The 25141-nt window shown below is 52.8% G+C and overlaps 2 protein-coding genes across 13 annotated transcripts in view; one reads left to right on the plus strand and one right to left on the minus strand.

Annotated features, from left to right (window-relative positions):
• The first annotated feature begins 143 nt into the window (after window positions 1-143).
• LOC125181520 (uncharacterized) lies at window positions 144-9207 on the plus strand. 7 transcript variants are annotated; one of them, XM_066987511.1, is made up of 16 exons: window positions 144-303; window positions 436-845; window positions 1116-1195; window positions 1521-1632; window positions 3052-3141; window positions 4510-4614; window positions 4843-4998; window positions 5149-5306; window positions 5445-5592; window positions 6284-6421; window positions 6839-7015; window positions 7548-7706; window positions 7863-7964; window positions 8336-8426; window positions 8695-8754; window positions 8996-9207. In XM_066987511.1, the coding sequence occupies exons 1-16, from the start codon at window positions 186-188 to the stop codon at window positions 9136-9138; spliced, it is 2247 nt and encodes a 748-aa protein (XP_066843612.1). In that variant the 5' UTR covers window positions 144-185; the 3' UTR covers window positions 9139-9207. The 7 variants fall into 7 exon arrangements, with proteins under 7 accessions (XP_066843612.1, XP_066843609.1, XP_066843610.1 ...); XM_066987512.1 differs by having other exon boundaries at window positions 145-303; window positions 436-515; window positions 720-845; window positions 5149-5592; XM_066987508.1 differs by having other exon boundaries at window positions 5149-5592.
• Window positions 3775-25141, minus strand: part of LOC136788831 (ATPase family AAA domain-containing protein 2-like) — a 30950-nt gene continuing 9583 nt past the window's right edge. The window contains exons 7-12 of one of the 6 annotated variants that reach the window (XM_066987537.1): window positions 23390-23484; window positions 23043-23239; window positions 21714-21873; window positions 21244-21317; window positions 13875-14003; window positions 3775-12456 (exon numbers count right to left, since the gene is read on the minus strand). In XM_066987537.1, coding sequence (XP_066843638.1) covers window positions 21277-21317; window positions 21714-21873; window positions 23043-23239; window positions 23390-23484 — 493 coding nt within the window. In that variant the 3' untranslated portion in view covers window positions 3775-12456; window positions 13875-14003; window positions 21244-21276. The other 5 variants (XM_066987536.1, XM_066987538.1, XM_066987539.1 and 2 more) reach the window with 5 other exon arrangements.

Here is a 25141-nt window from a genome sequence, read left to right on the forward strand (position 1 = left end):
GCCGGTGTCACCTGGCAATAGCTGGTGCTGGCACAGTGGCCCCGCACTGTCCGTCAGGACAGCGAGGGGACAGGGCAGGAGCGAGTGGGACTGGCGAGGAGCCCCCGAGTGCAGCCCACGTCTTTCCCCACTGCCCGTGGCAGTCCCGAGCCTGCCCCCTCCTGACCCTCACCCCTCATCACTCAATGGAGCAGAGACCCCCAAGCCGCCCCAGGGTGGCCTGGGAAGAGGATGAGAGCTCCCAGGAGAGCAGCTCTCTAATGGAGCCCATCGAGGTGTGCGAGGTGGAGCCGCTGCAGCCTGGTGAGCGAGGGTCTGCGCTGGGGTGGGCAGGGCTGGGGCCAGCCGCGCCCCCTGCTTGAAGCCAGGGCCCCCTTCCCTTGCTTCATCCTTAAGCCCCTCTCTACAGCAATGCTCGCTCTCCTTCTGTCTTAGACGCTATCTGGCTACCTGTGTATGAAGAGGAAGAGGAAGCTGTGGACTTCATCGAGGCCTACGTCAGAAACCCGGAAAGGGTAAGAGCAGCCCTTTCCATGGCGGCTGTGCCTGCATGTCCTGGCCGTGCCCCGGCTCTGCTGCCAGGCTGCTGGAGGGCTGCTGGCTGGGCAGAGCTGCTGCCCTCCAGGCGTCCCGCACAGCTCCGCACCCCGCAATGCTGCGGTCCTGCTGGCTGTGGCTCCCCCTCTCACGCTCCCTCTTGGTATCTCTGTGGCTGCCAGGATGAGGTGCAGAAGATGAAGTTCCTGAGCAACGTCATCACTGTGTGCACAACCGCCCAACAGAAGGGCTTGTTAGAGGGCCTGGACATCTTCTGCAGCAGAAATAAGCTGGCGGAGAACATCCAGGTGAGGGGACGTCTGGCGGGCTGGGGAAGGGAGCGAGGCTCCCTGGGCATTGGGCAGGGGTGACTGGGGGCCAAATGCATGGACGCCAAGCTGCTCCCAGTGAGACTGTGGATGCTGCTGGGACCTCAGTGTTGGAAGGTGCAGGGGGCACTCTGGGTGCCGGTGCTGGGCTGGGGCCACCAGGGCTCCTCTGGTCCTGCCCAGCAGTGCTGGCTCTGCTGGTGCTGAGTATCAGCGGCTGCCAGGTCCTATCCCGGTTGTGCTCTGCAGGTGCTGCTGGACGAGGAGCCCAAGGACAAGCTGTTCACAGCAGTGCGGCAGCAAGCCATGCTTGCTGTCTCTGCCTTGAGGTACGTGCCCTGTCCTTGGCTCAGCTGGCATATCCCTAGGGCATGGTCCTGGCAGATCTGACCCTGGCAAGGAGGCATTCACCATCCAGGCAGGGCCTCTGCTCTCCCCTGCTCGGGGCTTGTCCAGAGGACAAAGGGAGCACTGAAGCTTTCTGCTGGGAGGTGTCAGGACCGTCCTCTGGCCCAGGCCAGCCTCATGGAGAAGGACACTGATCCCAGCAGGGCTCCCCAGCCCTCCCTTGGAGTTCTGCCTATGGGAGGTCTGTGTCCACCTCCCTTTGTCGTGGAGGCACTGCTGCCAGCACCAGTGTCTCTCTCTTTGCAGCACAGTGGAGATGGCGGTGGAGGATGAAATGACGTTTCTGTTACTTGCATCCTTCAAGAGCATCTTCTTCCTTCCTCCGGAAGAGGAACTCAACATTCGCCTCTACAGTATGGTATGTGCTGGGTGAGCAACAGGAGCGCCCATATCTCTTTGAGCTACCTCCTGGCTTGCCTGTATTTACAGATGACTGAAGATCCTTGCTGGGCAGGGTCTCAGCCTTGCTTCACCCCATCACGTCCCTCTCACCCTTTCCATCTGCCTGGCTGTATCCAATGCTTGAGGCCTGGTCTGCACACAGCACCTTTTCTGCCCTGAGGCCTCCCGTGGGCAGCGCACAGAGCTGCAGCTGTCCTTCCTTGGCAGTAAGGGATGTGGTGGTTTTGCCCTGCAGGACATCTGAGTTCCACCACAACTGCTCTCTCACTTTCCCTCCCCAAAGGGAAAGGTGGAGAAAATATGATGGAAAGGGCTCAAGGGTTGAGCTAAGGACAGGGAGATCCCTCAACAACTATCATCAAGGGCAAAACAGGCTCAGAGCAGGGAGATTAGTAACATTTATTACCTATTTCTAACAAGCTAGAGCAGTGAGTAACTCAAAAAAAAAAAAAGGAAACACCTTCCCCCATCCACCCTATTTGACGTCCTCCCCTCCAGGGGAACGGGGGAATGGGGGTTGCAGTCAGTCTATAACACTTTGTCTCCACCGCTCCTTCACGGTCCCTCTCTGCCCCTGCTCCGGTGTGGGGTCCCTCCCATGGGATGCCGTCCTTCACAAAGTGATCCTGTGTGGGCTTCCCACAGGCAGCAGCTCTTCAAAAACTGCTCCAACATGGGTCCGTACCATGGGGTCCATCTGTCAGGAGCAAACTGTTCCAACATATGTCTCCCATAGGTAGCAGATGCCCCCACGTCAACTGCTCCTGCGTGGGCTCCTCTCCACGGGCTGCAGCTCCGGCCCGGGGCCTGCTCCTGCGGGGGCTCTCCGTGGGCCGCAGCCTCCTCCAGGCCACATCCACCTGCTCCACCGCGGGCTCCTCCACGGGCTGCAGTGTGGAGATCTGCTCCGTGTGGGTCCCATGGGCTGCAGGGGGACAGCCTGCTCCACCAGGGGCCTCTCCACAGGCCGTGGGGAACTTCAGTTCTTGCACCTGGAGCACCTCCTGCCCTCCTGCTGCTCTGACCTTGGTGTCTGCAGGGCCGCTTCTCACTCCTTGCTCTCCCAGCTGCTGTTGTGCAGCTATATGTATATATATATATTTAATCCACCCTGTCTTAAGAATGCTCTCACAGAGGCATTTCAACATTGCATATTAGCCTGGCTCTGGGCAGCGAGGGGGTCCCCTTGGAGCTGGTTGAAACAGGCCCTTATCTAACAAGGGGCTGCTTCTGGATTCTACTCACAGAGGCCCACCCTGCAGCCCCCCAAAACCTTGCTATGTAAACCCAGTACAAGGGGGAGTTCAGCACAGTCTCATAGAGCTTTGAAGGACCACTGAAAGCCTGCCACCACAACAATTTGTCCTTCTTGCAGACCCTGAAAAGTATGGACAACATGCTGCAGATGTTGCTGATCAGCCCTCCTGCCTCCAGCTTCGAGGAGAATTTGCATAAGATCTTGCAGGTTTGTCATTTTCACAGTGTGGGCTTCACAGTGGCTGTTCCTCACCCTAGAGGGAGGTGACGTGTAATAGTGGAGAGTGCCTCCTGTGCCGTGCACAGAGACCATAGTGCCTGCCGGGAGTGTGCCCAGCACACTCAGGGGAGCCAGGGGCTGCCCACCAAGCTCTTCTAGGGCCCCAGTGTCCCCTGGCTGCTGTCAACGTCCCTTGCCCTCCACAGGTCCTTCCTGTGTCACAGCACAGCTTCCCCCCAGCACTTCTGGGCCTCCTCTGCCCCCAGAGCTCTCCTTGCAGCAAAGCAGTGGCAGAATTTGAGCCCTGTCCTTGTGCACCGCACTGGCAGCATCTGGAGCTGCCATCGCCCTGCTTTCCTGGTGCCCCGTGCTTTCCTTGCCAGGTGTGAATGGGGCAGAGTTCTCCTGGGACCTGCCCGTCCTGCACAGGAGCCCAGCCCCGAAACTCTGTTCTCCTGGCCTCCTGGAGGACATATCACTGTGGCACTGCATAAACCCAGGCCATTTCTGCCTGTTGTGGTTTAACCCAGCCGGCAGCCCAGCACCACATAGCAGTTCACTCACCCTCCCCACGCCTTCTTTGGGATGAGGGAGAGAATCAGAAAAAATGAAGCCTGCGGGTTGAGATAAAGCCAGTTTATCAGGACAGAAAAGAAAGGAAGATAATAATAATAATGATTATAGTACTACTAATAATACACAATGCAATTGCTCACCACCTGCTGACCGATGCCCAGCCTATCCCCGAGCACCCGGTCCCCCCAGCCCAGCCAGCCCCCCCATATAATTGTTCAGCATGACATCAGATGGCATGGAATCCCCCTTTGGCCAGTTTGGGTCAGCTGTCCTGGGTCTGTCCCCTCCCAGCTCCCGCTGCACCCCCAGCCTGCCCGCTGGCAGGACAGAGCGAGAAGCTGAAAAGTCCTTGGCCTGGTGTAAGCACTGCTCTGCGACAATTAAAACATCAGTGTGTTACCAACATTATTCTCACCCTAAATGCAAAACACAGCACCACACCAGCTACCAGGAGGAAAATTAACTCTATCCCAGCTGAAACCAGGACATTGCTCCAAAAGCCAGCCTTCATGGAGAGGGGACAGGGAACTGTGTTCTGGGGGCGGGAATGGGAAGGAGCTAGGGCTTCCCTGGGATGGCATCTGCCTACTTGCCTGGCTACAGGGTTGGCCTTGGGATTTGTGTGAAGGGACCCCATGGCTCAGTGACCCACTGAGGGCTTTGCTCCAGCTCTGGGAATCCCTAATGAACATTGTGACTCCAGCCAGGAGTTCAGCAGTGCTGCTTCTGCTGGAGCAGTTGTCAGCTCCCAGAGCAGACCAGCAGCTTTGCTTCCTGCAGGTGCTGCTACGCTTTGCGAACTCTCAGAACAAACTTGCAAAGGAGAGAGCCATGGAAAGGATCTGGAGGCTGACTGGTTTCATTTCTAGCTGTTCTGATCAGGAGGTAAGGACGCAGGCACCCTCCAGCCAGGCCATCTCCCCTTCCCTGTGTTCCAGAGCAGCCTGCAGCTCAGGGGTGCCTGCGAGGCAAAGCTGGGCACAGGTGGGGGCTGTCAGCACAGCTCTGCCCTGAAGGGAGGGTCTTTCTTCCTCCTTTCCCCTGATCTTCCCTCCCCAGGCGCTGCTCTCTGACTCAATGTGTCATGTCTTCCTTCCTTCCTTCCTTCCGTAGCCATTTGGAAAATACCTCCAGCCTCCTCAGAGGACAGCCATCGTCCTCAGGACACTTGAGACCATGAGAGACTGCTGCATCGATAACAAGAAGAACCAGTGGGCCAAGTTCATGCTGGAAGTGGCCGTGAGAGACTCTGCCTCTTGGCTGATGGAAGTAAGCAGCCCGTGGCTGGATTGCCCTGCCCCTGAGCCCTTTCAAGCCTTGCTCACATCCTGCCTCGCACACCCAGCAGCAATTTCAGCGGCAGCTGGGCAACTGGCTGCAGTCCAGTGGCAGCTACATTCTCTTCTGTGTCCCCTCCAGGTGCAAAAGATTCTGAGATTCCTCCATGAAAACCTAAAAAAGAGCAACAGCACATCTTTACTCCGGCAGAGCTTCTTCTTAGTACTGAAGGCACTGACTAACCAGTTTCCCAGGGAAGCTCTCAGAAGTGTGCTGACCAGCCTTCCGTCACTTGACAGGTACCAGCCCCAACAGTTCCCTAAGCACGGGGTGGGTCAGGGCCAGGGCTGCAGGACAGCCTGGGACCTGCGGGGCTTGTCTGGGTCACAGCTCTGCGGGCGGGGCAGCCCTGCCAACAGAGTGTTCTGGGCTTGCAGCACTACGCTGGACATCTGGAAGGCGATGCTTTCCCTTCCAATGACTTCAGGGAAGATCTTGCGAGAGCTACAGAACGTTCTCCAGGACGAACGGGTGTGCTGGTCTTTGCACGTCCAGACAGAGCACACCAGCCTTCTTAACTTGGCTGTGAGTAACCAGAGGACACACCTTGCTCCTCTTCAGGGCTGTGTGCTCTCCTCCAGGAAAGAGGCACAGGCCTTTCCCCGCCCCATCTTCCCCAAACTGTCACTTCTTCCAGGACTCATAGACACAGCCCCTTAGGGCCAGCACCAGCCCCCCTACATCAACCGTATGGGGTCCCTGTGCACGAAGACGAAGCCTACCCCTTTATACGCAGTGCTCACTTTTCGCCATCTTCGGCACCCCCCTACCTTGCCCTTCAGACTGGAAACCTGTGGCAGTGGCAGGGCCAGGGGTATTGTCACAGCAACGGCTGGGGCTGGGGCGGAGCCATGGTCTTTGCACAGTCTGGGCAGGCTGTGAGACCGGGCACAAGTAGCACCTGTAGCCACCTGCTTCCAGTGCCTGCTTTGTGCCAGTTCATGCTGGTCTGTTGCTCCTCAGAGGCATGGCAGCAAGAGGCTGCGGACAGCCAGAGGGCAGGAGGAGCAGGCAAAGAAAAGGTGCTGCGTGGTGCCACGCACAGGGCACAGAAGGGCCCTGTTTTCTGGCACAGCTGCCCCAGGACGGGCACCTGGACGGGCACCAGGGTTTGTGTCCCCTGCACCCTGCCCTGAGCTGCCAGGGGAGCCAGGAGCTGCAGGGTGACGGGCATGCTGCAGGCTCTGCCCATCTCTCACGGCTGTGTTCATTTCAGATGATGTGTCCAACTGAACGTGTACTAGCGGATTTATGTGACACAGAAAAGCTCCTGCTGCTTCTGAGTCTTGACAACCTGCCGATTCTCTGGCTGGTGCTCAGAGCCCTCGTCATGTTGTCAGAGAGATCTGAGATGGTGAGTCGCACTTTGCCAAGCAAAGCCCTGTTGGCAGCCTGGTGCTGGGACAGGAGGCACCGCCATGGCTTGTCATTAGCTGGGAGTCAGGAGGTGGGGTGATGGTGGTGGTGGGGCCTGGTGTCTGCCTGTGGAGGATCCCAGGAGCTTTCCAGATGGCTTCCCTGGGGGACATTTGCAAAGGGGGCGACTCGGTGGGGGAAACGGAGCCCTTGCTCTCATCACCTCCCTTCCCCGTGCCCTGCTCTCCCAGCTACTTAATCACCACACTCATGGCCATTGCCTGACGGAAGGTTGTTGGTGAGATTCCCATGGCAGCTGCCAGGAAGCGAGCAGGATGATGGTGCTCTGTAACCAGAGCATCTTGGCTAAGGTGGCCATTTTCTTCACTAAAAGCAATGGTGTCTTTCTGTACAGGTGAGGGTAGTGCAGCTCCTGCTGCCAGAAGTCATGGAGACTCTGCAGTATGACAACACACACATCACTGAGAAGGCCCTGACTGTCTTTGAAAACGTGATCGGTCATCTGGAGAAGACGGAGGCCAGCCCCATCGCTCTGGCACTGGCTGAGAGACTCCTGCCTCTTTTTAACAACGTAAGGCTGCTGTGGGTGACTGAGCCCTGCAGACGGGCACTCCGCAATGGCGTTGCCCTTCAGCCCAGGCCTGTGGGCAGCACTCGGGCAGGGCCTTCTTCTCTCCTGCTCCTCTGGGCACTTGTGGGCTGTCTTCTGGGCTCTGCAGTCCAACAGGGCTTCTCCCTGTCAGGTTGACAACTCAGCACAGTCAAAAGTTCCCTGTGCTGAGGCAGAAAGGCAGAAGCTGAGGAGACAGAGTGCCCCAGAAGCCTTATCGAAGGCCAGCCATATATCCTCCTCAGCCCTTTCCTTGGGTGAGCTGTACTTTGACATGGCTGGTGCAGCTAGTAGTAAAAGTGGGCTGGCTTGGAGCACACTCTACGGTACAGGCACCCCGTGCAGGAAACCTGTTAGTTTGCCTTGTGTGGGCCTCCAGCTCCTTTGTTCGCAATACAAGGCTTCACCCTTCACATCAGCCACCCTACGGCCCTTGCTCCCCACGGGCAGGGGAGGCTGGCAGTTGCTGAAATCCTCCTTTTGTCCTCCTTAGCAGGTGTCCAGTGAGGTGCGGGAGCGCTCCATGCTCCTCTTCAAAGACCTGATGGAGTCTGTGGTGTGGTGGAAAAAAGGAGCAATGAAAACGACCGTGCGCAGGGCCCTTATTCCACTGTTGTTCCGGATGAGTGACGAGACTCAGAGCGTGGCCAAGGTACAGATTTCACACCTGGCCGTTGATGTGGGCACTGGGTGTGCTGACACCAGAGGGGTATTCTGGGCATGGGGGGGGGGGGGGCAGGGCAGCAGGCAATCAGACACTTTAGAGATGTGTGTGCGGTGCCACCTCCCTGCCTCTGCTTCTCCACAGGCCTCTGCAGTAGTCCTACTTGCCTGTGCAAAGTTCCTGAAGTGGAAACAGCTTGAGCAGCTGACTCAGACTGAGGACATCTGGAGGATTTGGGAGTACTTGGTAAGGAGAACCGCCCAGCCCCAACCCCAAATGGACAAGCCTGCCCGACATGCCCAGGCTGCTGCAGCCCAGAGCCCACCACTTGCAGCTGCATTGTGGCTCCCTTCCCTCCAGCACAGAGCCCCGGGGGGGCTCTTCTGCAGGCCCCTTGACCCTCCCCTCCCCCGATGCTGGAGGAGACCCTAGCTCATCTGGGCCTTGGCAGCGGGACAGAAGGGTCTCCTAACTCTCTCCAAACCTCGGCCCCACAGAGCTCCTGGCTGGGAGCTGGGGATGGCCTGGGGGAAAGGGGGAGGGGGGTGCTGGCAGGAGGGACTGGTCCGGCTGGCTGGGGAGGGTATGTGAGCCCCGCGCCCTTGTGCTTTCTCCAGCTCAAGCAGAAGATCAGCAGGGTGGAAGGATGCCTGCCATACCTGGAGGATGCTCAGGCCAACTTGCGACAGGAGGCTGTCAAATTCATCGGTGAGCCCAGGCCCCACTTCCCTGTCTGGGCCCTGCCCTGGCAGCAAGGCGCAGCCCTGTGGGCCCTGAAGCCCCTGATTGTAGCCCCAGGAGCCCTGTGCCTCCCTCAGCCCCCTGCCCATGCAGGTGGGCCTGGTGTGTGCCTTGCTCAGGTTCCTCCTTGGGCACCGTGCTTGCAGGGGTGCTGGGGGCAGGGGGGGAGGGCACAGCCCCGTCTATACCAGGGGCTGTAATGGGGAGCAGGATCTGACTGGTGCTCTTTTTCTAGCGTTTGCTGCATTGCACTCCGGGGACCTAGACAAAGAGAAGCTGCGTATGATCATCACCTGTGAGTGAGGGCAGTGCTGGGGGTACTGGGACCAAGTGACAGGGGGCACAGCCCCTGCAGTCTGCAGCTCCATGCCTTGACCTGCTCCAAGGAGATGCTGCAGGGGCAAAGGGACATGCTAGTCTGACCTGTTCCTGCTGGCCCTAGAAGTATATGATGGGGTTGGCATGGTCCAGAGTGATGCTGGATGGTCTCTGTAGGTCAACGGGTTTCATCTCTGCTCTGTGTCTTTCTGTCGCAGACCTCCAAATTCATTCGGAATACGACATCCATCCATCGATCCGTCACCTGGCAGCTGGGACCATAGAGATCCTGCAACGTCAAGTACAGCAGCAACCCGCATCAAGATGGGCTAGGCTGGCAGCACTGCGCTGCTGGCCCTGAACAGCCAGGGAGCCACAGAGCTTCCCTGGGGAAGATCTCTCTGAATAAAACTCGAACTACAAGACCAGTCCCCTTGGTGTCCTTCTGGATGTCTTATGTGGCAAGGTTTTGATAGGGGGGTTCTGCAGGGGCAGCTTGTGTGAGAAGAGCCCAGGAGATGCCGCAAGGCAAGCAAGAACCATCCCCAGATGGCTCCAAAAAGGACCCGCCGCCAGAGGAGCCCATGGAGGAGCAGGTGGATCTGGCCTGAAGGAGGCTGCCGTCCATGGAGAGGCCCCAGAGAAGCAGACTCTGGAGTGGAGCTGCTGCCTGTGGAGAGCAGCCCACAGTGGAGCAGGAGGCCCGGGCCCCCCTTCCCCATTCTCCTGTGCTGCTTGCGGGAAGGAGGTAGAAGAGTGCGTAAGGGAGGAAGGTGTTTCTAGTTTGCTTTTGATTCTCACTGCTGTAGTTTGTTATTGACAGGAATAAAGAGAACAATGTTTGGGTGCTTCGGGGAGATGTATGTTTCCTCAGAGAAGCACTGGTTTACTGGAAACAAGCTCGTGTCCCCCTGGGAGGTGCTTGTGGACCGCTGATGGTCCCCAGGAAGATGTCTGGATGCCCCTGGAGGTGCTTGTGTACCTTGAGGAGATGCTACATTGCACAAAGGAGATGCTTGCGTGCTCCAGAGACATGCCTGGGTGCCCCTGTGTTGTGCTTTCTTGCTCCAAATCTATGCTTGGGTGCTCTGGGCACGTTCTTGTGTGCCTCCAGGAGAAGATGTTGTGCTCCTGGAAGGTGCTCGGATGCCCTGAGGAGATGCCAGCATGCCCTGGGAAAATGCTTGGGTACACCAGGGAGATCCTTGGTCTTCAAGGGAGGTGATTGCGTTCCCCAGCGAGGTGTTTGGCTGTCCCGTGCTGGTTTGCCTTAGGGAGATGCTTGGGTGCTACAAGGATGTTCTTGGGTGCCCCTTTTACACAGCTGGGTGCCCACAGTTGATGCTACTCTTTCCCAGGGAGGTGCTTGGGTCCTCCAAGGAGATGCTTCTTTTCTAAGGGGAGATGCTTTTGGGTAATGCAAAGAGGGGTTGGGATGCAACAGGAGAGATGCCTGAAGGATGTACTTGGGTGCCCAAGGGAGATGATTCGGTGCCTTAGGTAGAATCCTAACTTCTCCAAGGAGATGTTTTTGTGGTGTGGGAGAATTTTTCAGTGCATCCATAGTGAGATGCTTGAGTGCTAATAGGAGATGCATGGGTCCACCAGGAAAATGCTTACGTGCTTGGGTGCCCTGTGGACATACTTGAATGACCCAGGGAGGGGCTCCTGCACCCCACAGAAGCTCTGGGGTTCCAAGGGAGGTGCTTCCCATCTCCAGTCAGATACCTGTGTGCCCCAGGTGGTATTTTGGAGCCTTGGGGAGACGGTTGGATTCTCCAGTCAGATGCAGGAGTATCTTGGAGTATGTGACATGCAGGAGATGCTTGCGTGTCCCTGTGAGATATTTGAGTGCTCCTGGGAGGAGCTTGTGACCCAGAGGCACGTGGTGGCAGCCTCCAGGGAGGTGCTTAGGTGCCACTTGCGGTGCTTGGGGGCCATGGGGAAATGCTTGCATACCCCGAGAAGCTCCTTGGGTCCTCCAGGAAGGTGCTTGGATTCCCCAGGGAGATGCTTGTGTACCTAGGGAGATGTTTGACTGACCCAGGGCGATGTATGGTTTCTCCAGTGAGGCGTTCCATTGCTGGAGGGAAATTCCTGGGTGCTCCCGAGAGATGATTATGTGCCCCAGGCCATTCTGTGCCCATAGGAGATTCCTGTGTGCCCTTGGAAATGCTTTTCTGCTTCTGTGGACTGCTTGGGTCCTGCAAATATTCATGTTTGGGTGCCCAGCAGTAATGCTTGGGTGGTCCAGGGAGATTCCTGGGGCCTTCAGGGACACGCAAAGTGCCTTAGAATGTTCCTTGGGTGGTCCAGAAACATGCTGGGGACACTGTGGGAGATTTTAGGATCCCCCGGTGACATCCTTACGTGTCCCAAAAAGTTATTTGAGTGTTCCAGGAAGGTGCGTGGATGCTCTGGGGAGATGTTTGGGTTCTGCAGGAATGTGCTTGTATGTCCTGACGGAGATGCTTCTGTCGCCTGGGGAGATACTTGATTGCTGCAGTGGGATTTCTGAATGTTGTGCAGAGACGCTCGCTGCCTCAAGAGAGGTGCTTGTTTCCCTTGGGAAGATGATTGGGTGCCCTGTGGAAATGCCTGGCTACCCCAGGGAGGTCCTTGGCTCCTCAAGGAAGATGCTTGTCTACCCTTTGGATATGCTTTGTTGCTCCAAAGAGATGCCTGAGTGCCCCAGAGACATGCGGTGTGCCAGACCAAGGGGCTCCAGGAGTCCACGGAGGTTTGTGGGTGACCCAGGAAGATCCTTGGGCATCCCAGGGAGATGTGTGTCTTCTCCTGGGAGGTGCTCGATGGCTGTAGGGAGGTGCTTGGGAGCTCCAAGGATGTTCTTGCATGCCCTATGGAGATGCTGGGATAGCTATGAGCAATGCTTTTGTGCCCCGAGGAGGTGCTTGGTTGCCGCAGGCTCTAGCAATTCCCTGTATGCCACAGTCATCTCACTCAGGCAGGCAGCAATTTCCCAGGGAACTCAAGCATCTCCACATTTCTCTGATTCTCTCATCCATGGAGTTGCTTGTTGGCCCCACAGCCATTCTTGGTTTCTCCAGTGTGGACCTTGGGTGTTCCAGGGAGATGCTTGGTGAGTCAGCAAGATTCTAAGCACCCCTGGGGAGGTGTCTGAGTACATCAGGAGGTGCTTGGTTTTCCTGGGGATATGCTTAGGTGCCCAAAGAGGTGCTTGTGTTCCCCTGGAGGAGCTTGGGCGCTCCAGGGCAGGAGCCTGGTTCTTAACGATTGAGTGCTCCAGGAAGATACTTATGTGTGTCCAGGCAGAGAGAGAGTCAGGTGCTGCAGGGAGCTGCTTGGGTGCTCCAGGGTGGTGCCTTCTTTTCCCTGGAGGTGCTGGGGTGCCCTGGACTGATACACGAGTGCTCCGCTGAGTGCTTTGTGTGATCCATAAAGCTGCTTGCTTTCTCTGGGGAGATGCTTGAGTGCCCCAGGAAGTTGCTTGGCTGCTCCAGGAAGGTACTTGGATGAGCTTTGAGTGCTCAAACGGGGAGCTTGTGTTCTCTGGTTATGTGCTTGGGTACCCTGGGATGATGGTTTTTTCTTATTTTTCACTGCCTTGAAACTTGGGTGCCTTGGAGAGTAGAAATCAAGTATGTTGAAGACCCCTTTACTTGAAATACTGGAAGACTGCGATTCCTTTCTTAATCTCCTAATAAGAAAAACAAAGACAAATTAGCAGCAAGCACAAATGAAAGCTTAAGAACACTTTCTATTACTATAAAAATAAAGACTCTGTCATACAGAGTCAGTAATATTTAGCAAAATAGTGTGCTACCACCATCACAATGACCTATTACCCCTTCTAGCTTCAGATGCATCCTTATGCATCCAAAATAGAGGGTAGGATATAAACTGTATGGACCTGTATCAGCAGTGGTTTCACAACAATTAGGAAGAGTTAGAAACAGTTCCTGAAAAGCCACAACAAGCTCAAGAAGTTAATTTCTAGACTTTGAATAATTACCCGTTAAGTTCTCTCTCTTCCTACAGCAGAGCACGCTCCTGACTAACTTGTACAGTGCCCTCTGAATAGGAGAGATTTGTTTGTTAAAGCTAAAGGAAGAAATAGAAAACCAAGAAAGCTAATTACTTTTAATTTAAGTATTAAAAGTTAAGTTACAAAAGTTCACAGGCCCTGAGATAACAGAAGGAAAGCCCTTCTCAAGCTAAAAGATCTCATTTTTTCAGGAGCGGCCTCCCTGAATCCAAAGAATCCTCTCTCTTTCACAGGCGGAACAGAGCGTCCGTTCTAACTCCTTCTCAGATGTGGAAGAAGAGATCAAGATGACCAGTGCCTGAAAAAAGAGGCACTCTCTTTTTAGGGCAGACAGATAGGCATAACAACTTTTATCTGTTCTCAAGCACAAGCGACCCCAAGACAAATGGGTTCAAGGATCTTGAATCAGAAGACTGAATAGCCAACGTACACTGGGAACACCTGACTTGGACCACGGATGCCTCATGCAGATTTCTGCTGAGTTCTGACAACTCGGAAAGCATCTTTTACAGGAAGAGACCAGAGAATTTGACTCATTAGTGTAAAACTGGCACAGGCAGAAATCTCCCAAATTACAGATGGTCAAGCATATTAGTTAAAAAGAGATTAGAGTGTGACTAGAGAGAAGTCTCAAACTCTTGTTATATACTTCAATTTCTCTCCAAGGATGGAACGACTACGAAGTATTGCCATGCCTGACTGGCCGTAGAGGGAGAGAGAGGAAGCGAAAGACTTAGAAAAGCACCTTCCCTTCATGGCCCTCCCGCCCCCAAGAAAAACTACTGACAGACTAAGGTTAACTGCTTTGAAAGGGCTGTGTGGGTGAACCCACTGTCTTCGAGTTCAAGCTTTCTCCTGCTGAAACTGCCAACAATTATGCCAAGTACAACAATGGTTTTGCAATACGGATAAACGTCTTCCAGACTGAAACGAAAAAGTCTGACTTGTGTTTTTGTCTGTGCACAGACAACTAAGCAGTAAAGAGCAATGCTAAATTACCGTGATAGCCAGAATGCACAAATACTGCAGAACGGTGAACAGAAAGTGCTATAACACAAACCAAAAATTACCTCCACCAAATCGGTTTTGTCATAGTCTTCCCGATGTTTGTAAATACATTGATTAATCGTGCCATATACTTTTTCCAAGTGAAATACGTCAAATCCCTTAGTTAGCTCAATGACAGTGTGCAACAGTTTCTGAAGAAAACAATGGGGAAAAAAACAAATAACCTTACAAGAGCACGAGATCCTTTGAATACGCTCTTTATGTTTCCAGAGGTTCAACAGTAACAAGTGACATCCTACTTTTCTTACGCTCTTAAATAAAATGTGACGCTTCAGAGAACAGATTAAATATCCCATGTGATTTCAGTGGAGAAAATGAGTTCATTTTTCATACTTCAGAGAAAGGAAAGGCTTACATTTCAGACAATCTTTTATTACTAATCAATCTATCACATCTATGGTCATAATTGCAAGTCAGCTGCTTCCAAAGCAGCAGGGAATGACACGATCCTCTTTGTAGGATAGTTGCTGCCACAGCAAAGCCACTGTTGCATTTCACTAGAGAAGCCGTTGCAGCAGCACAGGGCGCTGTAAAAAGCATGTTTTGAAGCTGGGCTACAGATCTTGTAGATACAGCTGTGCCAGCTGGAGAAGGAAGCATCCTTAGGCGATTCCCTTTACCCTTTAGCCAAATGTGTACCATGCCTACAACTCTGCTGGCAGAACAGATTGCTCAAGCACCCAAAGCAAAGTTAGACTAGTTAGTTCAATCCTACCTTTCAATTCAGGGCTGGATAAATAGTAGAGACTGCTTGTAGCAATTACCAATCTCTCACACAGTCGTTTCTATTACCAAAGATGCAGAGATGATAATCTCTGGCACAGCCACAGTGACAAGCTAGTGGCAGCACCTTCTTCCACCGCCACAGCTGTTCACTATTGCTGTGAGACTGTGAGTATGTAGCTTTAGAGAGCAGCCATGCCAAACGGAAATACTACTGCGCCCTGGAAATACTGCTGCTCATCATCTTACCATCAAACTCTGCCTCTGCCTGCCTCAGACCACCTAGCACAAAACCTGAGTATTCCCCTCAACTTCATTCTATACAACATGGAGATAAAACACACGGAAAACACCCAGAGCGCTTTCAGCTGCAGTAAACAGAAAAGGAAAATCTGAGAAAGGTCGAGGTCCCATGTGAAACTGTACCTAACTGCTGCCATGTAGATGGCTGCACGCTGATCAAGAAGTTCACAGTATCACAGTATCACAGATTTCTAGGTTGGAAGAGACATCAAGATCATCGAGTCCAACCTTCGACCTAACACTAAGTACTCCACTAAACCATATCGCTAAGCTCTACATCTAAACGTCTTTTAAAGACCTCCAGGGATGGTGACTCCACCACCTCCCTGGGCAGCCCGTTCCAATGCTTAATAACCCTTTCGGTAAAGAAGTACTTCCTAACATCCAACCTAAAACTCCCCTGTCGCAACTTTCGCCCATTCCCCCTCGTCCTGTCACCAGGCACGCAGGAGAACAGACCAACCCCCACCTCTCTACAGCCTCCTTTAAGGTAACTGTAGAGAGCGATAAGGTCGCCCCTGAGCCTCCTCTTCTCCAGGCTGAACAAGCCCAGCTCCCTCAGCCGCTCCTCGTAAGACTTGTTCTCCAGACCCCTCACCAGCTTGGTCGCCCTTCTCTGGACTCGCTCGAGCACGTCCATGTCCTTCCTGTAGCGAGGGGCCCAAAACTGAACACAGTACTCAAGGTGCGGCCTCACCAGAGCCGAGTACAGGGGGACAATCACCTCCCTAGACCTGCTGGCCACACTGCTTCTTATGCAGGCCAGGATGCCGTTGGCCTTCTTGGCCACCTGAGCACACTGCTGGCTCATATTCAGCCGACTATCAACCAATACTCCCAGGTCCTTCTCGGCCAGGCAGCTTTCCAGCCACTCATCTCCCAGCCTGTAGCTCTGCTTGGGGTTGTTGCGCCCCAGGTGCAGGACCCGGCACTTGGCCTTGTTGAACTTCATGCAGTTGACCTCAGCCCATCGCTCCAGCCTATCCAGATCCTCCTGCAGAGCCTTCCTGCCCTCGAGCAGATCGACACACGCACTTAGCTTGGTGTCATCTGCAAACTTACTGAGGGTGCACTGGACGCCCTCATCCAGATCATCGATAAAGATATTAAAGAGAGCCGGCCCCAGTACCGAGCCCTGGGGGACACCACTAGTGAGCGGCCTCCAACCAGATTTGACTCCATTCACCACAACTCTCTGGGCCCGGCCACCCAGCCAGTTTCTAACCCAGCGAAGCGTACGCCAGTCCAAGCCCCGAGCAGCCAGTTTCTTGAGGAGAATGTTGTGGGGAACTGTGTCAAAAGCCTTACTGAGGTCAAGGTAAACCACATCCACAGCCTTTCCCTCATCCACCAAGCGCGTCACTTGGTCATAGAAGGAGATCAGGTTCGTCAAGCAGGACCTGCCTTTCATAAACCCATGCTGACTGGGCCTGATCGCCTGCTTGCCCTGCAAGTGCCGCGTGATGACCCTCAAGATAATCTGCTCCATGAGCTTTCCTGGCACTGAGGTCAAACTGACAGGCCTATAGTTCCCCGGGTCTGCCCTGCAGCCCTTCTTATAGATGGGCGTCACATTGGCTAGCCGCCAGTCAACTGGGACCTCCCCTGATAGCCAGGACTGCCGATAAATGATGGAAAGCGGCTCGGCCAGCTCCTCCGCCAGTTCTTTCAGTACCCTCGGGTGCATCCCATCCGGTCCCATCGACTTGCGCACATCCAAGCTCCGTAGCAGGTCGCCAACCATTTCCTCATGGATAGCGAAGGCCACATCCTGCTCCCCATCCCCTTCCACCAGCTCAAGGCACTGGGTATCCAGAGAACAACCGGTATTGCCGCTAAAGACTGAGGCAAAGGCGGCATTAAGCACCTCAGCCTTTTCCTCATCCTTAGTAACTAGGTTTCCCCTCGCATCCAGTAAAGGATGGAGATTCTCCTTAGTCCTCTGTTTCGCGTTGATATATTTGTAGAAGGATTTTTTGTTGTCTTTAACGGCAGTAGCCAGGTTGAGCTCCAGATGAGCTTTGGCCTTTCTAATTTTCTCCCTGCACAGCCTCGCTACATCCTTGTAGTCCTCCTCAGTGGCCCGCCCTTTTTTCCAAAGATTATAAACCCTCTTTTTTCTGCTAAGCACAAGCCGCAACTCTCTGTTGAGCCAGGCCGGTCTTCTTCCACGCCGGCTCGTCTTTGGGCACGTGGGGACGGACCGCTCCTGTGCCATCACGATTTCCTTCTTGAGGAGCGCCCAGCCTTCCTGGACTCCTCTGCCCTTCAGAACCGCCTCCCAAGGGACTCGGCCAACCAGCGTCCTGAGCAGCTCAAAGTCAGCCCTCCGGAAGTCCAATACAGCAGTTTTACTGGTCCCCTTCCTGGCCTCGCCAAGAATAGAGAACTCTACCATTTCGTGGTCACTCTGCCCAAGACAGTTTCCAACCACCACATCTCCCACCAGTCCTTCTCTCTTTGTGAAGAGAAGGTCTAGCGGGGCACCACCCCTGGTAGGTTCACTGACCAGCTGCGTCAGGAAGCTATCTCCCACGCTCTCCAGAAACCTCCTAGACTTCTTTCTCTGTGCCGTGTTGTGTTTCCAGGATATGTCCGGGAAGTTGAAGTCCCCCACGAGGACAAGCGCCGACGATTTTGCAACTTCTGTCAGTTGCCTATAAAACTCCTCATCCGTCTCCTCATCCTGGTTCGGCGGTCTGTAACAGACCCCGACCAGGATGCTAGCCTTGCCGGCCTTCCCGCGGATCCTAACCCACAGGGATTCAACCTTATCATTTCCAGCCTGGAGTTCCACAACATCGAAAGATTCTCTAATGTAGAGAGCCACGCCACCACCCCCTCTGTGCTGCCTGTCCCTCCTGAAGAGCCGATAGCCAGGCATTGCAGCACTCCAGTCGTGGGAGCGGTCCCACCACGTCTCCGTGATGGCAACCAAGTCGTAGCCTGCCTGCTGCACGATGGCTTCCAGCTCCTCCTGTTTGTTACCCATGCTGCGTGCATTAGTGTAGATGCACTTCAGCTGGGCCATCGCCTTCTTCCCCGGCCTAGCCATTGTTTCCCCTGGCACAGCTCCAACAAGCCTTGTTTGAGCCCCGTCCCCCTTCTTCCCTAGTTTAAAGCGCTCTCTATGAGCCCCGCCAGCTCCTGGCCTAGGATCCGTTTTCCCCTTGGAGATAGGGACCCGTCTGGGGCCATCAGGCCAGGTGCCGAGTAAAGCTCCCCATGGTGAAAAAAAACAAAATTTCTGTGCTGGCACCAGCCTCTGAGCCACCTATTAACCACGCGAGCTTTCCGTGTCCTCTCCGTGCCTCTCCCTTCCCCCATAGGGATAGATGAAAACACCACCTGCACTCCCGCTCCCTCCACCAATCGTCCCAGCCCCCTATAGTCCTGTTTGATAGCCTTGAGGCTTCTCTTTTCAACATCGTCACTGCCAGCCTGGACTATCAAAAGCGGGTAATAGTCAGAGGGGCGAACCAGGTTTGGAAGCTTCCTGGTAATGTCTCTGACCCTGGCCCCAGGGAGGCAGCAGACTTCCCTACGTGTGGGGTCAGGCCGACAAATAGGGCCCTCCGTTCCCCTGAGGAGGGAGTCGCCCACAACAATCACCCTTCTTTCTTTCTTGGTGGAGGCAGTCCTGAGGCGTGGAGTCAACTTCCTCACCTCAGGCATCCTCCCGGGTAGGCTTCCTACCTCATCCTCACCCACTGGTCTCTCAAGCTCCAGGGCCTCAAACCTATTGTTCAAGGGCACCTGGGAAGGCGGCACCGGAAGGGGAGGGCATCTCCTGCGAGGTCGAGCAGGGACCTGCCTCCATTCCTCCTCAACTCGCAGGTCCCCTCCCTCTGCCCGATGGCGACAGGGCAGGGGGTCCACCCCCCTTTGGAGCGTCTCACCCTGGTCCCTCTCCCTCCGGTCCTGCAGGGAGTCGCTCCACCAGTCTATCTCCCGCTCGCACTCCCTGATATCCCTCAACCTCTGCACCTCCTCCTTGAGTTCCGCCACCATGCGGACCAGGTCGTCCACCTGCTCGCACCTCAAGCAGGCAGTCTCTCTGCCCCCCGCCGATGGCAGCAAGAGGCTCAGACACTCCCCGCATCCGGAGACCTGAACTGCCGCGTGTTTGGACGGGCAGTCGGTCTGGGTGTGTACTGACTTCCTAGAGAAAGCACCGTGCCTGGTGGAGACCATCGCAGCCCAGCTGACGGGAGAGTGCCGTTGGAGGAGTTGTCCCTATGGGCGGGTGTGAGCGCTCCGCCCTGCCTGCCCGCCCTGCCTGCGCTCACTGCCTCGCTAACTGCCGCGTCACTCCCCCCGTGTCACTCCCTGTTCGCCGCGCTCCTGGTCGCTCGCGCTCCCTAAGGGCTGCCTTTGAACGGCCGGGGGGAGGAGCTGTCGCTGACGCTGCTGGCTCCGCCTACGCCTCGTCAGCCTCCCTCACGAGGGCTGCCGGTGCCTGGCGGCTCCCTCACGTAGGCTCGATGCCCGAAAAATAGCCCTGCCTGTCCCGATCCCGCGCTCCGCTGCAGCACGCGTCTGCCCCGGAGCCGGTCGCCTCGGCAAGTTCATCAAGTTCGAGGACAAAGGAGCAAACAACAACAACAAAAATCCAGCTACTTCTTGAGGTTTACCTAGCTGACTCTGTGAAAAACCTCTATGGCTTTTCCATATATATTGGCAGACACGAACAACAGAGAAACCTGGAATCTGCTTCCTTAGGAACACACCTTTAAAAAGTTAGTATCGCCTCTACAAATTAGGTCACAGCTTAAGGATGTGACAAAAATTGTGTTGACAAGCCCCTTTACCAAAGAGGATTCTTATCTGCTCATAATCTCCCCACACAGGATTCATGCAGCACAGAAACAGCAGTCCTAATCTGTTTTGGGCCAACCTCCATGACTCCTAGCAATTTTCCTAAATTCTAATTTCCTCGTTCTAATTTCTAATTTCCCTCATTCTGCTCTCCACTCAAGATGGTCCTTACTCATGCCCTCTCCAACTCATGCAAAGGAACCTTTTTCCTCACGTACCTAGGGCCACTCTTACCCATTTCCCCCACTGGAGCCTAGGATAACCACCTTCCTCCCGTGAGGGATTGGCAAACCCTTATTACACTGCAATAGTATGGATGGGTGTCCTGGTTTCAGTTAGGACAGAGTTAATTTTCCTCCTAGTAGCTGGTAGGGTGCTATGTTTTGGATTAGGATGAGAAGAGCACTGATAACATGCTGATGTTTTAATTGTCGCAGAGCAGTGCTTACACCAAGCCAAGGACTTTTCAGCTTCTCACTCTGTCCTGCCAGCGAGCAGGCTGGGGGTGCAGCAGGAGCTGGGAGGGGACAGACCCAGGACAGCTGACCCAAACTGGCCAAAGGGGGATTCCATACCATCTGACGTCATGCTAAACAATATATAGGGGTGGCTGGCCGGGGTGGGGGCCGGCTGCTCGGGGATAGGCTGGGCATCGGTCAGTGGGTGGTGAGCAATTGCATTGTGCATCACTTGTTTCGTACACATTATTATTAGTAATACTATTATCATCATTATTATTATTGTTATTCTTATTTTCCTGTCTTAATAAACTGTCTTTATCTCAGCTCGCAGGCTTCACTTTCCCGTTTCTCCCCCCAGCCCTGAGAGGGAGGGGGGAGGGTGAGCGAACGGCTGTGTGGTGTTTAGCTGCCGGCTGGGTTAAACCACAACAATGGGAAATCCTAATACTGCATTTTGAAGGAATTTCAGAAAAGTAGTCGCTTATCCATGACTAGCTAGTTTATGTCAACCTGCTATCTTCAGGTTTAAAATCATCACTGCAAGAAATAAAGATCCTTTTCAGGTTCCTAATACATCAAAGCATGCAAAAAAAATTAAATACATAATAAACATCCCCAAAGAAAAGCCCTCAAACCCATCATAAAAATTGTTAAAACAACAATCATAACCAATAGTACTAAGCAGGTCATCAGTGCGGTATTTTAAAATTCAACGAGGCCTTTTACCTTAAAAATTAGGCAAAGAAACTGTCTCCTCAGCTACAGTTGACCAAAAGCAAACGGTAGCCTACAGAAATCTACACGAGGTGTGGAAACTAAACAGTCACAGTGCATTATAGGTTGAATTACTTCACAATCTATATGTCCTTCCAATTGTTTTAACTGGCATTGCTTAACAACTGACTTAATTTGCAGTTGTACTGGTCGCAAGAATATGTCCTATTTGAGTATTACAAAAACTTGGAATTAGACATACTTTGAGCTCATAGTGATCCACAATAACTACATTGTCTGGCTCTGTGGAAGCTTCCACAGTGTTCTCAACACTCATCTGTTGCTGTCCTACCTGAGAATGTCCAGTAGGAGTCAGTTGAAGTGTCTAAGAATCTGGAATGACACAAATGTCTTCAGTCAGGTTTTCTGTTTATGTAGAATACAGTCTCAATGAAGTATCCTGTACCTGCAAAACAATCTCTTTCTACAAATACAGAGACAGAATTGTTATCATCTTCACTGAGAAATACTTGGCTTCTCCCTTCTTTCCAGCTAACGTCACTGCTCCATACAAATTTGAAACTGAGACAGAAAACAAACACCCCCCAATCAAACAAAAAGCAGATGTTCCTTGTGAACACTTAGATCCCAATTCCATGCCCAAGTAGCAAAATGCTGAAATATTTACAACCCGGTAAGAAATGTTCTCTGTGGATATCCAAAATCATCTAATCCATCCAAAGGCTACTGTCCACACACAGCATTTATCCATCTATACATCTGACAGATTTTTTAAACTAGGCATAAAAAGCACATCCTCACCTGCAGGTCTTTGATCTGGGTTGTATTCTAAGGCATTGTTACAGATTAGATCAATATCCTTCAGAAAGTCTCCTGCACTTAGGTATTGGGGCGAGTCAATTTTACTGAGAACTGGTGAAAGGTCCATTGCCTCTTTAATGACTGTTGCATAACCAGGTACCTGCCAATCAAATAGATGTGTTCAGAGGTTTTCTTACACTTGCACGCTGTCTACCAAAATCATTTGGAAAACTTTCAATAAATGTCTTCTTAAAACCCTGAATACTTGTGACGCATCAGAAGATGCTGAAATTAACCACTTCGCTTCTCAAAAATGGAAGGGCTCTTTCAACTGGCGTTACAGCTGCTACGAGAAGAAAAAATGAAGTAGGGAGGTCAGAAGCATAGTAGAGAAGGAACACCGAGGGTGAGAGAGTCATTTCACTTTGCTTCAGAAAAATCACAGCAATGAAATCTGAGTAAGCCATCCGACATTCTCTTTGTTGTTGACATTGAGAAAAAGGCGCACAAATTGCACCTCTGAGGCGTCTATTCCAGGCATCTGCTTTAGAATGAGATAACTGGGCTCAGGGGTGCTCATTTCTTTACTCAGACCGTAAGAGGCGCCTAATGACTAGTTTGCATGAGGACATATGTATTTGTCTAGATGTTTCACACCTCAAGAACCTAGGAGGAAAAGGGAAGAAAAGTCAGCGCATGCCTACGTGAACAGGACTTTGCTGATACGCGGGCATATTCCAGTTACATCTGTCTTTGAAGTATATGCCCCTAGTTTAGACTTTTTGATTACATGAAAGGAGAAAAAGGGGCCTAAGCAGCAAATGGGAGGAAAAAGAAAACACACAGCACTTCAGGCTGATCTCATATTGAGGAGTTCCAGATGAAACAGAGAACAGAATCTCAAAACTTCTTTTACAAACTGCTGCTTCTACTCCTGTTCCCACAGAAACTGACAGTCCAATAAAGAGCTTCAGACTTCACTAACATAGTCCTGTAAATACTGTTTGTAATTATAAAGAAAGATCTCTGTGCTTTTCAGTGCTCTAACATGCCTACATATCAAAGCCTTTTCATGAGCAAGCCGTGGTGGCATTTGGTCTGACGGTTTAGAATGAAACCAGGGCTTTCAGCGAATAATCCAATCACAGATATTGGAGAGTCAGCAGAAGTAAAAGCCCTGCCTGCTTCTTGCAAAATCACAACAGTGCACTAGAGCAGTCCTAAAAACAAAGTTAAACCTTCCTTCCCCAAAATGCTGAGAAATACAAACACTGAGAAATTACAAGTACACACAGATAAGATGCTACGCACAGATCAACGCTCGTTTACCTTCTGTGGGTCAACGGGCTTTGTAAATTCCACGAAACGTCTGTCAGTGGCAAGTCTCTGAGTAAGCTCCCTTAAGAAAACTCTAAGTTCACGCAACGTATCCTCCAATTCCTCCTCCAGCAGTCCTACTTCTTCCTCTGTCGGCTCTTGAGGCTCAGCTGGTGATGCTACAGGCAGGACTTCCAATGTCCGGCGAACTTCAATTAACCAGGAAAAATTAGCCAATTCACAGTGCTCAAATACAAGCAGATGAAAAATTACCGATAGAAAATGACCAGCAAAGAAAATACCAAAGAGCTAGTAACTTTCAGTTAGGAAGGTTTTAGATGTACTTCTTAGATCCTCACCTGCTTTCTTTACCGGAGGCTTAACAGTTCCATTTAGAGTTAGGTCCTCAAAAAATTTTGTTCTGTCTTCCTTACTCGTAAACTTCTCCAAATTCCTTAATAAATAATTTTTGGATCGAAAGCAGAAGGAGAAAAAACATTTCAGATTTAAGGCCACAAAGAAATCATACTCTATTCCAAAAAGATGAGTACCTGTTAAAATTACTAATAACCTGAAGAAGACAAACTGAAGTTATCTTCTTGGCCTTAAAAGGCTACATTTTCACAGTTTAGCATGGCAAGTTCAAATATCACCTTTAAGAAACACCTGCAGAATTACATTTCAATGAAAGGATTGTGCAATGATAAAGTAATGGCATTCACCACATCCAAGATCGCTTACTTTGTATTTACTTGCCTTGCTGCCCTTTAGTTAGAACCTTTATGGCTATAGAGGGAAGAGAAAGGCTTCAGGAGACAAGTGAGGGCTTTTTGCTGAGTTTTTATTTCTGTACCAAAAGAAGGTGTCTGAAGTAGCTAGCACTTCTTGGGTTTCCTCCATTATTCAATTTCTAGTATCAAAAGGGAGGTAAGGAATTTCAAGACTTATTTTAGAAGGAATTTAGAACCAGCACACAAACTGCTGCGGAAACTTAAGCACTTTCAAAGCAGTTGACAATAAACACACCTACGTAAGACCCATTCTCTCCCCCAATAACTGAGACAAAATAATCAGAAGGAGAACAGCTTGTTCCTGTTTTGAACACCTTCCTTTAATGTAAACGCTCAGAAGTCATCCAAGTTATGCATGTACTTTTACTACAGTTTGTTTAGGAATACAACTATAAATTGATTTCAAAGTTACTTAAGCAGAAACTGGATCTCGGCTTTCCAGCTTAGAAAGCTTTGGCTCATATTTGGCTCGACTTGCTGAGGCGACCGGCTCTGGAGCAGACGTGTGCTGCAGCGGAGCGCGGGATCGGGACAGGCAGGGCTATTTTTCGGGCATCGAGCCTACGTGAGGGAGCCGCCAGGCACCGGCAGCCCTCGTGAGGGAGGCTGACGAGGCGTAGGCGGAGCCAGCAGCGTCAGCGACAGCTCCTCCCCCCGGCCGTTCAAAGGCAGCCCTTAGGGAGCGCGAGCGACCAGGAGCGCGGCGACCAGGGCCGGCAAACAGGGAGTGAAGCGGGGGGAGTGACGCGGCAGTTAGCGAGGCAGTGAGCGCGGGCAGGAAGGGCGGGGACCCATCGTCGCTCTGTTGCAGCTGCCTCTCCCTTCGGTGCTTGTAACCTGCTTGCGTAGAACCTGACCATGGTATCAACCAGGCAGAAAACCGTGGCCTCCGCATCTCGTGCGGCATCTCCAGCCACGGTCACCAGGGTGGCTACTCAGACGGAGGGATCCGGGAAACACGCAGCTGTCCAGGTCCTGGGCTGCAGAGTGTGCCCCAGCCTTCTGTCGGTCTCCGACAGCAGTGGTGGGTATGCCTGTGGGAGGTGTGCCCAGGTTGAAGAACTGCTCAGCCAGGTAGCGGTGCTCCGGGAGGAGGTGAACAGGCTCAGGAGCATCAGGGAATCGGAGATGGAAATTGAATGGTGGAGGTGCACTCTACCCTCTCTGAGGCAGGCTCACGAGCCTGCCACAGCACAGGCGTCTCCTGTTATGCAGAAGACGGAGGTTCCCTCCTCCTGCCAGGCAGCGGGAGGAGACCTAGATCAAGGGGGGGAATGGAGGCAGGTGCCTATTCGGGGTGGTAGGCGAGCCCTCTCTCTG

Source organism: Anser cygnoides, chromosome W, assembly GCF_040182565.1.
Source record: "Anser cygnoides isolate HZ-2024a breed goose chromosome W, Taihu_goose_T2T_genome, whole genome shotgun sequence".
Classification (NCBI taxonomy): domain Eukaryota; kingdom Metazoa; phylum Chordata; class Aves; order Anseriformes; family Anatidae; genus Anser; species Anser cygnoides.

Excerpts from the sequence above, each read along its gene's own strand:
- LOC125181520 (XM_066987508.1), top strand. The coding sequence starts at position 186 with ATGGAGCAGAGACCCCCAAGCCGCCCCAGGGTGGCCTGGGAAGAGGAT. Across the intron at positions 304-435 it reads GGTGGAGCCGCTGCAGCCTG|ACGCTATCTGGCTACCTGTG; the intron begins GTGAGCGAGGGT and ends CTTCTGTCTTAG. Across the intron at positions 1,633-3,051 it reads ACATTCGCCTCTACAGTATG|ACCCTGAAAAGTATGGACAA; the intron begins GTATGTGCTGGG and ends TCCTTCTTGCAG.